Source organism: Salmo trutta, chromosome 5, assembly GCF_901001165.1.
Source record: "Salmo trutta chromosome 5, fSalTru1.1, whole genome shotgun sequence".
In the NCBI taxonomy this organism is placed as follows: domain Eukaryota; kingdom Metazoa; phylum Chordata; class Actinopteri; order Salmoniformes; family Salmonidae; genus Salmo; species Salmo trutta.
The window spans coordinates 43,389,597-43,405,259 of NC_042961.1; the positions used below are offsets into that span (position 1 = coordinate 43,389,597).

Below are 15,663 nucleotides of genomic sequence, written 5' to 3' on the forward strand. Positions count from 1 at the left end.
TGGTACTGGATTGCATATACAGCGCAATCAGGAAGTATTCAGACCCCTTGACATTTTCCACATTTTGTTACGTCACAGCCTTATTCTAAAATGTATTAAATTGTTTTTTTCCCCCATCAATCTACACACAATACCCCATAATGACAAAAGCAAGAACAGGTTTTTGAAATATCATATTTGCATACACCACCGTTCAAAAGTTTGGGGTCACTTAGAAGTGTCCTTGTTTTTGAAAGAAAAGCACATTTGTTGTCCATTAAAATAACATCAAATTGATCAGAAATACAGTGTAGACATTCAGTGTAGACATTCTTAATGTTGTAAACTGTTGTAAATGACTATTGTAGCACAGAAAAAAAAATGTATGAAATGAAATGTATGCATTCACTGCTGTAAGTCACTCTGGATAAGAGCGTCTGCTAAATGACTAAAATGTAAATGTAAATGTCAGATTTTTTATGGATTTTTTATGGAATATCTAGATAGGCGTACAGAGGCCCACTATCAGCAACCATCACTCCTGTGTTCCAATGGCACGTTGTGTTAGCTAATCCAAGTTTACCATTTTAAAAGGATAATTGATCATCAGAAAAGCCTTTTGCAATTATATTAGCACAGCTGAAAACTGTTGTTCTGATTAAAGAAGCAATACAACTGGTCTTCCTTAGACTAGTTGAGTATCTGGAGTTTCAGCATTTGTGGGTTCAATTACAGGCTCAAAATGACTAGAAACAAAGCACTTTCTTCTGAAACTCGTCAGTCTATTCTTGTTCTGAGAAAATGAAGGCTATTCAATGCAAGAAATTGCCAAGAAACTGTAGATCTCGTAGAACGCTGTGTACTACTCCCTTCACAGAACAGCGTAAACTGTCTCTAACCAGAATATAAAGAGGAGTGTGAGGCCCCATTGCACAACTGAGCAAGGGGACAAGTACATTAGAGTGTCTAGTTTGAGAAACAGATGCCTCACAAGTCCTCAACTGGCAGCTTTATTAAATAGTACCCGCAAAACACCAGTCTCAACGTCGACAGTGAAGAGGCGACTCCGGGATGCTGGCCTTCAAGGCAGAGTCCCTCTGTCCAGTGTCTGTGTTCTTTCGCCCAACTTAATCTTTTATTTTTATTGGCCAGTCTGAGATATGGCTTTTTCTTTGCAACTCTGCCTAGAAGGCCAGCATCCCGGAGTCGCCACTTCACTGTTGACCTTGGGACTGGTATTTTGCGATTTTTCAAACTTTTGTAATAAATGTGAGAAAAAAATTCTAAAAACATGTTTTCGCTTTGTCATTATGGGGTATTGTGTGTAGATTGATAAAAAAAAAATGCTTAAAGTAACAAAATGTGGAAAAAGTGAAGGGGTCTGAATACTTTCCGAATGCACTGTATGAAGAGGGGAGGAGGGAGGAAGGGAGGGAGGGAAGGAGTCATCCTACAGGAGGAGGGAGTAAAAATGACTGAAAAGGAATGAGCAAACAAAGGCATGTCTGTGACTGCAGGACCGCTTCCAAACTCAGGAAGAGAGACAGGAGAAATCCGACCCTTGGCTCGTTATGATGATTGGATTTACAGTTCACTTCCCCCAGGGCTTTTTACTACTTCCTCTTTGTTTTCTTAATAAAGATGATTTACTAAGGGGAAATCCTGTTTACTTTGATATTGAGTTTGATAAGTCATTATTTATATATTTAGACTTTCAACTGTACGCCAGTTGTAGTTTAGCGTAATCCTTAGACCCAGAGCTAAGCTCTTCTTAAAGCCACCTTCGTCAGAGCAGACAATGAGAGGCCGCATAAGAGGTCAAAGTGAGTCAGCGCAATCAGTGCAATATGACACCTGTGTTAAATCAGCATCCCTCGCAAGAATGACTCTTGAATTGCAGCACACCGGTATTCAAATGAATAATTTGTGGCTTTGCTCATTTGCATTTTTGTTTTTAGTCAATTAAATTGGAAATGGCATGCCCGCTTCCACATGCACAAACTTAAGTCCTAAAGACAATGAGTGACTTTTGCCGGATATGTGTGTGCACTTGTGTGTGTGAGAGAGAGCGAGAATGTGACAGCAACTATCTATCACAGCACTAGCAGTTCATTATACTGCTAGTCAGGGAAATGAACCTTGTTTAGCCGTGTGTTCAATGATGACAGATGAGACAGGTCTCTCTCAGCCAGACCCTAGTTCAAAGCTTGTGAAGTTCCTAAGGCTCAGAGAGGGTATATTTGAAGTTATCACCTCATCTTCAGATGGACGTGCTGAGACACTAGCCTGGTTAAACCAGACTGAACACTCACCCTTCTGACGCTACCAGGCTACAAGAGCCACCCTAAGAACTAGTCCTTGACAGGGATTCCTGTGGTCAGCTAAAGTTCCAGTCCACAACAATTGGTTATCCGAAGGGAAGATGGGAAAATATGTCTCTCAATCATAGATGCATTATTAGCACCATTATAATTTATTCCATGCAGGGTTGTTAGTCCATGTTTATGGAGAAATACAGCAGTTCTGAAAGTATCCGGCCCCTCATCCTGTGAACCAAAGAAATGCAGTCAGGTTGTGGCCTAAAATTCTCAATGCCAGAGCATGTTGGGTAATTGTGTTGGAGACACTATCCAGATGTTTTGAGGTCAGGGAGAGGTCAAGGCTTATCCAGCTCATTCTTTTAATTCTTCTAATCCATGAGTGTATTACAGGGACACTATCATCTTATATGCTCTTACCAACACGGCTCTTGTTGCCAAGTTGATTCCACAAAGTGGTACTACTTGTAAGAGGACCTTATCCTTACATTTCATTGTCATTATTTGGCTCTGTTCAAACTCTAAACAGAGAAGAAACGGTAGACATTATCCTGAGTACCACAGGTACAGAAAGCTCTTTCTCAGGAACTGTGTTGGCTTTCTTGGAGGACTCCCCGACAATATTCCAGCTGGAGAATCTCTGACAATATCCAGCTGGAGAATCTCTGACAATATCCAACTGGAGAATCTCTGACAATATCCAACTGGAGAATCTCTGACAATATCCAGCTGGAGAATCTCTGACAATATCCAACTGGAGAATCTCTGACAATATCCAACTGGAGAATCTCTGACAATATCCAGCTGGAGAATCTCTGACACAGGAAACCACTCTAACTCCTCCTACGCTCGTTGCTAAGCAGAAGGAGACAGGCAAGATGCCAAATACAAGCTTTTGTCAAAGACCTGTGACCAATTAGACATTGTGAGCAACGGTCTCAAATGAAGGACACCCTTGTTCCTCACATGAGAAAACAGCTAAGGTATACTGCTGATTAACTCAGAAACAGCAAACTATCCCTTCCTGGAATTAAATGGATGACATCATTTTGAACTGATGATGGACATGGTGGACACTAGACAACTGTGTCATTTTCCCTACAAAACGGCCTCACAAATAGCATGATATAATGTATTAAATGTAAACATCTTTATACACTATTTGCAATAGTGATCTCCTTGACAAATTGTCTAGTAATCTGATACACTGTGTTTTTAGATGTTTTTGAAAGTTTATTTTCCATTACCATTGCACATTAGTTCAGGAGTTACTGACTAACAAAATATTTGTATTTTTCAGCCCCTCCACTACAAGTGAAGCAGTCACTACCATAGAGGAGGATAACCACAAACTCCTAAGAAATCTGTCACATCCACGTCTGCACAGCGGTCAACAGAACAACCGACTCACAATTTATAACTCAAACTGTCTCCACTTTGCTTTGGTACCCATTCCATGAAGAAGCAGGAGACAGGCTTCCACTGAGTCAGGGAGAGTGATGGGTTTACAAAGAGGGGCACTGCGATGGGCACTTCCCTGGCTGCTGCTGCTAGTCGTGGCTGGAGGGTCACACGGCTCCCTGGTGAAGACTAACCTAGGGTTGAGGGTGAAGAGGGGCCAGTCGGCCTACCTGCAGGAGGGGGACCTGCAGTTCCACATCCCCCGGGTGAAGGACGCCTGCAAGGTGGAGGTGGTGCTCAACGAGCCAATTACGCAGAGGGTGGGGACGCTGACACCTCAGGTAATGTAACTGGCTTCTTTGTAGCAGATCAACAGGTGGGAACCATTGCTTTTCCAGTTGTAAGTTGAATACTCATCTAAGCGTGGATGATAGGAGACAAGCACACATGTCCTACCTGTTACAACTGGAACAAAAGTCTGAACAACCTTTTACTATCCAGGAAAAGGGTTAGTGACAGACAACTGCCCTGGGGTAAACCTGGCAGTAAAATGCTAATAACAGTGTGTCACTGGCATGTTTCTCCTCCATAATGAGAATCCCTGACAACGCTTAACACATTGTCCTAATTGCTGATCATAAAAACAGACCATAAAGCTGTTATATTAGGAGGTTTAGGTACAAGGGGCCAGTGGGATTGTGATACAGTATGTACCATGGTATGTTTCTTAAGCAGTTCTTCAATAGGCTCTAGGCCAGGGCCGGCTCTAGCCTTTTGGGGGCCCTAAGAGAGATTTGGTTGGGGAGCCCCCCTTACAAGTGGGCAAAATGTTTTAGTGCCCACCCCCCTCCCCCCTTCTCATGATGACAGAGAGATACATTTACTTTTTAAAGTTAATTTCCTGCAATTCTACAAATTTTGCCATCGGTCGTAGAGAACATGTACCAGTTTTAGAGCAATTTTTTTGCAGTTCTACACATTTTACCATGGGCCAGAAAGAAAATAATTATATTTTATAACGCATTTCATGCAATTCTACTCATTCTGCCATGGGGCAGAAATATATTTAGCCGTTTTAAAGCAAGTTTTCTGCAGTTCTACACATTTTGCCATGGGACAGATAGAAGTCATGTAATTCTACTAATTTTGCTATTGAGCAGGGAGAAAATTGAGATCTTTTTTATACATTTCATGCAATTCTACTCCTTTTACCATTCGGCAGAGATACTGTTTTTTGTTTTAAAGCTAATTTCCTGCAATTCTACACATTTTGCCATGACTTATTCCATGTTAATGATATCTGAGTGAGAGTGACTAACAAAATAAATGGGAGCCCCCTGGAAGTCAGGGCACCTGGGCACCTGCCCCGGTCGGTATTTGGCCATGATTACTACAAGTAGATAACTGGCTAGACTAACCATCCAATCTAAAAATTGTTAGATGACATGGCTAACTGAGTGAGTGCTGCTGCACAAACACATTTTTTACTTGCACCTTGTGTATTTTATTATTCCAACACTCCAGGGGCTCTAAGCGACAACTTATGTCCTGCTCTAGGCCCTAGGGGCTCATTTCCTGGACTAAAAAGCACTTTCAATGGAGATTCTCTATTGACGATGGCTTTTAGTTCTAGGCTTGTCTTGGAAACCGGCCCTTAATGATTTGGGCATGAAAGTTGTTTTTTGGTTAGAAAATTCGTAGAAAATGCTAACATTAGCAATTGGTGGCAGTGGCTATACAAACTCAACCAACGTGAGTACTGCAGTGGACGTCATTAGTCATTGGAACCCCTTGAAACTGATATGTCTGATCCTCAGAAGAGGAAAAGGAAGGTAGATCTGAGCATTCTATGTCTGACCCTGGACACTAATTGAGCCGTTGTCTGCAGGGAGAGACAGGCAGCCTCCAGGCCTAATGAAGGTCTGTTGACAGACTCAGGGCTTTTCCCTGTGCCCTCCCTAGTAGCCTATATGTCTGAGATGACATGAGATACCCCTACACAGCCGAAAATGTTGCCACCCACTCTCATGAGTTGTTTGGTTACTGTGTAGCCCTTTTTAAGACCGCTATTACTTGTTGTTCACGATGAACAACATCGAACGTCAAGTAGTGGCTTTAAATGGTGCTAGTTATGTGGTGGTGACTGTAGAGAGTATTTATCCTAAATAAGCAACAATGGTAACGTTCTATTACTACCAGATGACAGGACGAAACCTCTGGTTTAGGTGCAGCTTGGGTTGCTCTGTTTTGTTTTTCTTCTGAATGTTACTTGAATAATGGGTAAACAAGACAGTGGTTTGCATGTTTTCTGTTCGCTGTTTGAGAGGAAAAACAACTTTTGGTTTTATTAGCATTTCTGCTCTTTCTCCTTTTTAGCTGGTGTTTTTTGAGGACACTTTTTATGCCCCTTGTAAGATTTACTGCAATAAACTAAGCCTCAAGCTACATACGTGGGAACCTTATTTGACCAGTTTTGTCACAGGAGTATAATAATCCTGCAGCAGGAAGATTATTATTATTTATTTTTTAAGTGATAATGTGGAAATTCGTTTTTTTTTAAAGGCTACAGTAGCCCACGGCTGCCTTTCGGATACATCTGACTTTATTTTCACATCATAATTGTAGGTATTTGACTGCCACTACCTGGCTGATGACGTAAAGTATGTTCACAATGGCTGCCCGATACTAAAGGAAGATACTGTCAAGCTTCGACTCTACAGGTACCTGCATCTACCCAAATTCTATTCAGAGTTTCTATGATTACATGTATCGATTTACAATTACCTTTTTTTTTTTTTACCCATTTTGAATTAACTAACTAAAATGGTATTGAATGAGACTGAAGACATCACTTCCTGCAAAACAGAGTACATAGCAACAGGAATTCTTTATTGTACTAAGTATTGTACTCACTTATCTCCTCCCTGTAAAGTTGGCCCCACTTGTAAAATGAAGTTATGACCACTGGTACTGTTTGCAGTGTGACTAGATAGTCTTCTCCCCAGGTTCACAGAGACAGAGACCTTTACGGAGGTCTTCTTCCTGCGTGTGGAGGTCATGGAACCCGACTGCAACATCATTAAACTGGGGCCCAAGTCCCTGGTGGTGCCAGAGTTCTACGGCCTGTCCGACACGCTGGATGGCAACGTGGTGTCCTTCCACTATGAGAGGATGACCAGTCTTGAGTGTAACATCCGTGTGAACACCCATGAGACACACCTCCCGGGTCATGGTCAGTTGGTCATTGGGGAGCCAGACCAGCTGGAGGCCAGAGGGGACGAGCCGGAGAGCTTCATTCCTCTCCGGCAGCAGCTAGGTATGGATGTATAATAGTATTACTATTATAAAATATTTGTAGTAATGGTAACAAGAGTAGTGATACAGTCAATTGGTAGATTATTGGCAAACTCAGAATGTTGGATGTTTTAAAAGTAGTGTTCAACATGAACTGAATTCATTTGAATGCATGAGAAATCAGTGTAATCCATGAATTCCAACCAAAATCATTTACTTGTCCTTGAACACATCCTCCTAACCTCACTCTTCCTCTTGTAATCGTACAGATAACAAGGCCAGGGCCATGTGTAAGACTGAGGACTGCCTGAAGGGCCTGAAGCTGGCAAAGGTTACCAAAGTGCCCTGTGATGAGTTCCTGGTGATGGGCCTGAGGTACCAGCACATAGACCCACCGTCTCCAGACGTGGACTACATCGCCCTCCGACTGGACCTCACCGACACCAGGAGCGGGAGCATATACAAGGTACTTGATGCAATTTCTCATCAGAAACATTTTCTAGAAGTTACCAAAATGTTGAAGGATTGAAATCTTGAGGTCAGCGAAAGTACTGTATCTTTGTTAACGTCGTATGCTGCGAAAGTTCGGGACAATTTAATTTCAACTAAGAAATTCAGGAAGTAAATAACGCCTCTTAGTTAGCACAACCTCACAGTAGAATGCCTTGTTTGTCTGTATGTTTATTTAAGTCAGTTAATTTAGAACAAATTCTTATTTTCAATGACAGCCTAAGAACAGTGCCTTGTTCAGGGGTAGAATGACAGATTTTTTTACTTGTCAGTTCAGGGATTTGATCTTGCAACCTTTCGGTTACTAGTCCAACACTCTAACTACTAGGCTATCCTGCCGCCCAGGGTAGCCTAGTGATTTCACTGTGTGTCTATGTGCTTGTGCTTGCGTTTGTATGTGCAGTCAGAGCGGGCCTGGATACCTGTCCACATCCCTGGCGCAGTTCCCAACCAGCCGCCCAAGCCAGCCTTCATGTCCATGTTTATCCTGGAAGTGGACCAATTCATCCTCACGCCCCTCTCCACCGCCACCCTGGACGCAGAGGACGGAGAGACCCCCAAACAGCTGCTTGTGTTCAACATCACCAAGCCCCCCCTAGAGGGCTTCATCACCCACCTGTCAGACCACACGCGACCCATCTTCTCCTTCACCTGGGTGGACCTCAATGACATGCTTATCGGCTACCAGCCACCCAACTCCTCCCACACCCAGCGTAGGAACTATGAGGTGCCCATTACTGTTTCCTTTGTTTGGCCCATCACATTCACAGTGTTTAAATGCAATTTCCGTTGCATTTAAGGAGGTGGTGGAACAGGTCCAAAAGTGTGGCAACATTTTGTTTGGCATAACAACAGAGTTGGCTATACATTCCAAACAGATCTGAGACCAGGCTAGAATGTAATCTTTTTCAGGCCATCAGATGTAGTTTCTCTTCAACAGGTGGAGTTTGAGGTACATGACTTCTTCTTTGAGAAGAGCGCCCCGATCATGGTCCACATGTCAGTTAGAACAGCAGACACCAATGCACCCAGGGTGTCATGGAACATGGGTAGGTGTCAATGGCAGTAGAGGCCGGTGGGAGGAGCCATAGGAGGACGGGCTCATTGTAATGGCTGGAATGGACTTGTGGAACGGAGTCATACATGGTTCCATACGTTTGATACGTTCCATGTATTCCATTCCAGCCATTACAATGAGCCTGTCCTCCTGTAGCTCCTCCCACCAGCCTCCACCCGTCAATGGGTGTATTCCAGATACACAACTTCTGCACAGATCTTGCACAGATTATAAAATGGTTATGTCACAATGTGATCTTTCTAGGTCTTAGTCTTCTTGAAGGTCAGTCTCGTCCAATCACGTGGGATCAGCTCCAGATTGTGGACAACGACAACTTCAAGGCTGTACGCATCATCACTGTCGACGGCCTCCATCATGGCAGGCTAACACTGAGAGGTATAGAACTCATTACTCCTTCAATAGCATCATTTGATTGTTATTCTATTTTAATTACTTCTAGGATGTCGGCGACATCCCCACTATGTGTCCATAATCTGCAGGTGGCAAGGGTTTCATGTTCACCATCGCCGACATCCTCGCGGGCGCCGTGCGCTACCATCACGACGACAGCGACACCACCAAGGACTTCATCATCTTCCGCATCACCGATGGGCGCCACCAGACCCGGCACAAGTTCCCCATCAACATCCTGCCCAAGGATGACAGCCCACCATTCCTCATCACCAACACAGTGCTGGAGCTGTCTGAGGGCCACACGGCCCTGCTGAGAGGATCCATACTGCAGGCCTCAGACATGGACTCAAGCGACGACTACATCCTGTTCAACATCACCCGGCCACCGCAAGCTGGAGAGCTCATGAAGATCCCTGGTCCTGGACTCACCGGTGAGGAGAGGAGCACTCTAAAAAGACCACATTGTTTTACAAGGCACAGCTATGGTGCACACTTTGGTTCCCAGCTGAATGCAATTGCAAGGCATAGCAATGGGGAACTTTTGCAGAGCTTTATTATGCGATGACCCACTTGTTGTTTAGTTTGATAATCAAATGGCAATTTTAGAATACAATACTTCAATATACATGTAACTGCCAAAATAATGGAAACACTTCAGTAAATAAGGGATGCAAAAGTATATTGAAAGCAGGTGCTTCCATACAGGTGTGGTTCTTGAGTCAATTAAGCAGTTAACATCCCATCATGCTTAGGGTCATTTATAAAAAGGCTGGGCAGGCCCTTATTTTGGGGTCAGTGATATCCTGGCCCCTTGGGACGTCCCTACCCTAAACCCTAACCCTTAGCATAACCCTTACCTAACCTTAACTATTTAAAATGTCAACTTCAATGGGTTAGGGATGTCCCAAGGACCCCGGATAGCCCAGACCCTTACCATGGTTGCCATGGCTATGCCCCCATAGGATGACAATGCCCCCCATCCAAAGGGCACGAGTGGTAACTGGACGGTTTGATGAGCATGAAAACAATGTAAATCTTACGCAATGACCATCTCAGTCACCAGATCTCAACCCAATTAAACACTTGTGGGAGAATCTGGAGCGGCGCCTGAGACAGCTTTTTCCACCACCATCAACAAAACACCAAATAATGGAATGTCTCGTGGAAGAATGGCGTCGCATCCCTCCAATAGAGTCCCGAACACTTGCAGAATCTCTCCATAGGTACACTGAAGTTGTTCTGGCTGGTGGTGGCCCAACGCCCTATTAAGACTCTTTACGTTGATGTTTCCTTTATTTTGGCAGTTACCTGTATGTTTCAGTTAAATCACACAGCCTCATATATTATCACTTAGTTTAATCTTAAATCACCTGTAAAAAATGACAATGGTGTTCTTTTCCTTGGTCCTCTCAGGTTATCCAGTCAGCCGTTTCCTGCAGAAGGACCTGTTCCACTCCGTGGTCTACTACCGCCATCTAGGGAATGAGGTGTTTGATGACTCCTTCGAAGTGGTGCTCTCGGACTTCAATGACCCACCCAACCTTTCAGAACCTCAGGTGAGTAGTACCATTACCGGATCGTGTCAAATTGTAGATTCATAAAGTTGGATTGAATTGAGTTCAAACTCCTCAAATGTCATTCAAAGCTAATGTGGCCTCCCACCTTTACAGGTCATAGTGGTGCACATCAACCCTGTGCCTGACCAGCCACCTAAAGAGGTCCCTGGGGTGACTCGGTGCCTGGTGGTCAAAGAGACAGAGGTGGTCCACCTGACCAAGAAGCAGCTTCACTTCATCGATCTGGAGTCCCCTGACAGCGAGCTCACATACACTGTTACCTCTCCGCCCTTCTACAGCAGGTCTTATGGGTGAGCATCTCATGCGAAGTTAAGTTTGTATTTGCCATTTGCAGGGATAGAATTCATACTGTACACTTGGTACCATTGAGGAAGAATGATACCAATGCTAATACTTTAAGGCATCCCCCTTCAAACCCGACTGTTACGTTCAATGGGCTATTTTCCTGTTGGCCAGGGGCCATGATGCAGGGAGGCTGTTCCTGGTTGACAGCATTGCCAAATTCACCAAGGATCCTGAAGCCCCAGTGTTAAGGTTATTCACACAGGTAAGCTCAGATATGTTTACTCCCAAGTTATTTTGGCTGGACGGGAGAAATGTCAGACTTGGATTACTAACGCCTTTATTGTTCCAGCATGCAGTCAACTACATGAAAGTGGCCTACATGCCTCCCATCCTGGACATTGGGCCTTACCCGCAGCACATCCAGTTGGTGCTCTCCGTCACCAACCAGCAGGGAACCACAGTCGCTGGCATCTGCTTCAATATTACTGTGGTGCCAGTGGACAACCTGGCCCCAGAGGTATAAGGTTGTGTTCAAAGTTACCAAGCTAGATAACACTTCTGTGTACTGCTAGGCTAACCCCCAACCGGTCACAATCATGCTAGCATTGCTAACTCTACCACAAGCTGTCTAGGAGTAGCTGAAGCAGGTTGAAGACTCTACACCAAGGCGGTTGAGGCCCTTGAAGGCCAAAGTAGTACTGGGTTTTATTTTCTACCTGGTAGTTAATCGGTCAATTTATATCATGAATTGAACAGACAATTTAGCCCTTAAATAGAAGAATGAGAGTCAGAATTGTTTCCTCCCTTCAGGCCCTTCATTGCACAACCCTGCTGTATACTTTATGTTCCCTCCCCAGGTGCACATGAAACCTCTGACAGTGGACGAGGGTGGGGAGTGCTGGGTGGGTCCAGACCACCTGCTGCTGACAGACCATGACTCTACAGAGGAGAGTCTGAGAGTGGAGCTGAAGAGAGAGCCTCAGCACGGAGCTGTTCAGCTGGATGGCGTTCCCATGAAACCGAGCCAGAACTTCACTGTTCGCGACCTGAAAAGCCTAAAAGTTAGGTCAGATATGATTGATGACACTTCATTACTGCACCCTAACACACTGCAATGCTCATGTGAAGTTTGGACATGTTGGCTGCGTTCCAATGGCCACACTATACACCGTTTAGAACGTATACCCAATAGAAGGCTTGATTCTAAACGTGATGCTAGTATGAATTTTGGGACAGAGCAGGCTATCTATATACAGCATGGACACAAACTGATTCGATAACAAGGAGAGTCAAATTGTGTCAACAATCCTATTGTATCGTCGAACTACAATTGTGTTGGTTTGTCCGTGCAGATATCATCACGACAGCTCGGAAACAGTGGGCGATGCCATTGAATTAATCGCTACCGATGGGATTAACGCAATCAACTTTGTTCTGGAAGTTAAGGTACTGTAAACTTCATGTACATGACCATTTCGATGCTAACAGAGCCAAAAAGATGTTACAGTGAATGTTTGTATGAGAGTCAAAGACCCTATCTTTGTCAACAGGTGACACTGATTAATGATGAGGTTCCAGTTCTCATGCCAGGTCTGAAACCTGTTCTGGACTGTGCAGAGGGACAGGAAGTCATCATCACCGCTGAGTACATCTATGCCACGGACGCAGACAGTGACGACAACAGTCTGACCTACATGATTGCCCGCCAGCCATACCATGGCGTGGTGCGCAAAAACGCCATTGTGGTCGATCGCTTCATTCAGGCAGACATTGTCGCAGGGAGTATCACCTACGAACACACAGGTATTATTGTTAAATCTACCTCATCCATGCACCACCATAAGTGTATTGCTGGTTTATGACCATTCCATTTAAAAAATATATATTTTATACATCAACCCTAACACCTTACAACTGTTTCTGTTGGCCATCATGTGGTTTTCTGTGTGAGTCAAAAAAACATGATTATAGACATATTATTTCATCCCATTCTTTGAAGCCAAAAACTTGCAATCATGATTCTTATGTCTCTCAGGAGCGGAGATTGGACTAGCCCCTCGACACGACACAATCACGTTTGTGATATCCGACGGCCAGGCGGAGAACGTTCCGTCATGCTGTAATGACCGAGGGGACACATTGAAAAGAGGCAGGACACAAGTCCAGGAGAGCCTGCCTCTGTATGACCTGAAGGTCACCGTGTTCCCTGTGGACAGTCAGATGCCTTCTATTGCAACAGGTAATGAATGCCGTGATGTTGCAGCAATGCCTAGGATTCTTTTTATTTAGGTTCAGACATTATTAGTATCCTTGAGATTTGTGAAACGGTTCAAGAGCGAACGCACACCTATATTAGCAAGTGTGGGCTTGTGGAAGAAAAACACTGAAAGCAACACTCTGGGCTTACCAACAGAAAAGTAAAATATTGAGCAATACTTTATAGTGCATTCCGTTACTATTTTCTCTCACAATTATACCTAAATAGTCAATCAATATGGATGTTCTCCTCCTTTGTAGGAGATGTGTTTGTGGTGGATGAGGGGGGTGTGGGCCCTATAACCGTAGCCCACCTCAGTGCCTCGGATGTGGACACTCCTCTGGAGGAGCTGGTGATCAGCCTGGTCTCTCCTCCCCAGTATGGCTACATAGAGAATATCCTGCCCAGTCCTGGATTTGAGAAAAGCAACACAGGCATCAGCATCGGTGAGTAGCTTTAACCCCATTCACATCACAGGCTTTGCACTTTTTCTTAGACTGTAATGCTGTCATATGGAATCCCTCATAAGCAGTGAACAATCCACCGATTTCTTTTCCTAAATAAATCACTTGTTACATTAACCTTTGTAAAAACTCAAACTTTGTCCCCTTTTCGTAGTATGTATAAGCAGTATGTACATTACTAACTGTAAAGGTTCCCGGACTGTTCCACCTCAGCATCTCTCCTCCGGTCTCTCCTCAGCCTCCTTCTCTTACAGTGACATCATGAACGGACATGTGAACTACGTCCAGTCCAGACACCAGAGGATCGAGCCAACCGCTGACCAGTTCATGCTCTGTGTCTCTGATGGGAAACACACCTCTGCCCACGTCCACTTCTACATCATCATCAACCCCATCAATGACGAGGTCCCGGAGTTTCTCGCCAGAAATATCACGGTGAGTCGCCCATCGTCAAGCTGTCAGTTATCCACAGCCGAGGTCACCACCAACTCCGGTCCTGGAGAGTTACTGGATGTGGAGGGTTTTATTGAAGCCCATCACTAACACACCTGGTCTCGCTGAAGACCGTGATTAGTGGAATTAGGTGTGCTAGTGCTGGTCTGAAACAAAAACCTGCACATCTTGTAGCTTTCCTGGGCCGGATTTGGAGGCGTCTTGTCTACACTATGTAAAGCTATTATAGTTCAAATCCAAATCAAAGAAAGTTTTATTGGTCACATACACGTGTTTAGCAGATGTTATTGCGGGTGTAGCGAAATGCTTGTGTTTCTAGCTCCAACGGTGCAGTAATATCTAACAATTTCACAACAATACACACAAATCTAAAAGAATGGAATTAAGAATATATCAATATTTGGACGAGCAATGTCAGTGCGGCATTGACTAAAATACAGTAGAATACAGAATATACATACTGTATGAGATGAGTAATGCAAAATAAGTAAACATTATTAAATTGACTAGTGTTCCATTATTAAAGTGGCCAGTGATTTAAAGTCTATGTATATTAGGCAGCAGCCTCTAAGGTGCTAGTGATGGCCTTTTTCATGCTCTTCACTCTCTGATTTCACATTTACAACAACTGAAACCAGCTAACCACCTATTCTATAGTGCAACATGCCTCAAAGCACTCTAGGATCACATCCGGACCGATTTAACCGACATCCCCATTGATGTTCCTGTGTAAAAAGGTGCGAGAGGGCCATATGAAGGAGCTGGACCCTGCTGTTATAAACGCGGTGGATCTGGACGTCCCTAAGAACAACCTGCTGTTCAGCGTGGTCCAGGCCCCCCAGCATGGCACCATCATGGGCCGAACGTATGGCAACGACGTGCCCGCCAATGGAAGACCCTTCAACAGGCACAGGGACGCAGAGGTGGTGGTCCAGGACTTCACCATGCAGGAGTTGAGGAATGGTACTGTACCGTGATCAACTCCTTGTGACTCAGAGGCTGTCCTAATATGGACACCGTAGTACTGCGCCATTATTGAGACTGGTGATCCTGAAGAGCATGAAAAAGCTGTTGAGATTCAAATAGAGCAATTTTGGTGGGATTTGTGTACTAGTGATCTTCAGTCGTGGGGTTATACATACAGGCACATTGAAATAATGAGTTCAACTCCACTGTTCAGGTATGTCTCTGATGTACATGCACGATGACTCTGAGAACATGGTGGACAGCTTCACCATCCATCTGACCGATGGGAAACACCAGCTCCAGAGGCACGTGATGGTCAACGTACTCCCTGTCAATGATGAGGAGCCTCGAGTCATCAGGTAACAGATGGGACTTGTTACATTTACACCGAGAAAACAATGAATTGATGTCCACACGTTCTGGAGAGTTTACTATGAGTTTGCTTCACCAATAATCCATACATGGAACGTACTGCAACCAGTTTACAACAGGTCGTATAAACTTCCTCCCGCCGAATCTAGACTTCCCTTGTATCTGTGCTCCCCCTTCTGGCTTTCCTGAGTACTACTTCACAATTTCTCCTTCCTGTGTACATTCGGTACACATTTCACACAAGTTAATAAACAAACCGTTTGGGTGAAGTTTCCCTAGGTACAGATCTAGGATTAGTTTCCCCTCCCCCAGTCCT

The 15,663-nt window shown here is 44.3% G+C and overlaps 1 protein-coding gene across 5 annotated transcripts in view; it reads left to right on the plus strand.

Annotated features, from left to right (window-relative positions):
* frem1a (Fras1 related extracellular matrix 1a) overlaps nt 1–15,663 on the plus strand; it is a 29,562-nt gene that overhangs the window by 6,575 nt on the left and 7,324 nt on the right. For 3 of the 5 annotated variants that reach the window (XM_029753746.1, XM_029753747.1, XM_029753745.1), the window contains 20 exons: nt 3,598–4,039; nt 6,324–6,418; nt 6,704–7,014; nt 7,262–7,458; nt 7,906–8,229; nt 8,443–8,551; nt 8,824–8,955; nt 9,060–9,404; nt 10,387–10,529; nt 10,644–10,840; nt 11,007–11,097; nt 11,185–11,352; nt 11,693–11,901; nt 12,188–12,281; nt 12,386–12,638; nt 12,871–13,074; nt 13,353–13,538; nt 13,795–13,991; nt 14,747–14,972; nt 15,190–15,334. In XM_029753746.1, the coding sequence (XP_029609606.1) occupies nt 3,797–4,039; nt 6,324–6,418; nt 6,704–7,014; nt 7,262–7,458; nt 7,906–8,229; nt 8,443–8,551; nt 8,824–8,955; nt 9,060–9,404; nt 10,387–10,529; nt 10,644–10,840; nt 11,007–11,097; nt 11,185–11,352; nt 11,693–11,901; nt 12,188–12,281; nt 12,386–12,638; nt 12,871–13,074; nt 13,353–13,538; nt 13,795–13,991; nt 14,747–14,972; nt 15,190–15,334 (3,869 nt within the window). In that variant the 5' untranslated portion in view covers nt 3,598–3,796. Of the gene's footprint in view, nt 1–3,597; nt 4,040–6,323; nt 6,419–6,703; nt 7,015–7,261; nt 7,459–7,905; nt 8,230–8,442; nt 8,552–8,823; nt 8,956–9,059; nt 9,405–10,386; nt 10,530–10,643; nt 10,841–11,006; nt 11,098–11,184; nt 11,353–11,692; nt 11,902–12,187; nt 12,282–12,385; nt 12,639–12,870; nt 13,075–13,352; nt 13,539–13,794; nt 13,992–14,746; nt 14,973–15,189; nt 15,335–15,663 lie in introns of those variants that run through there. The other 2 variants (XM_029753748.1, XR_003878318.1) reach the window with 2 other exon arrangements.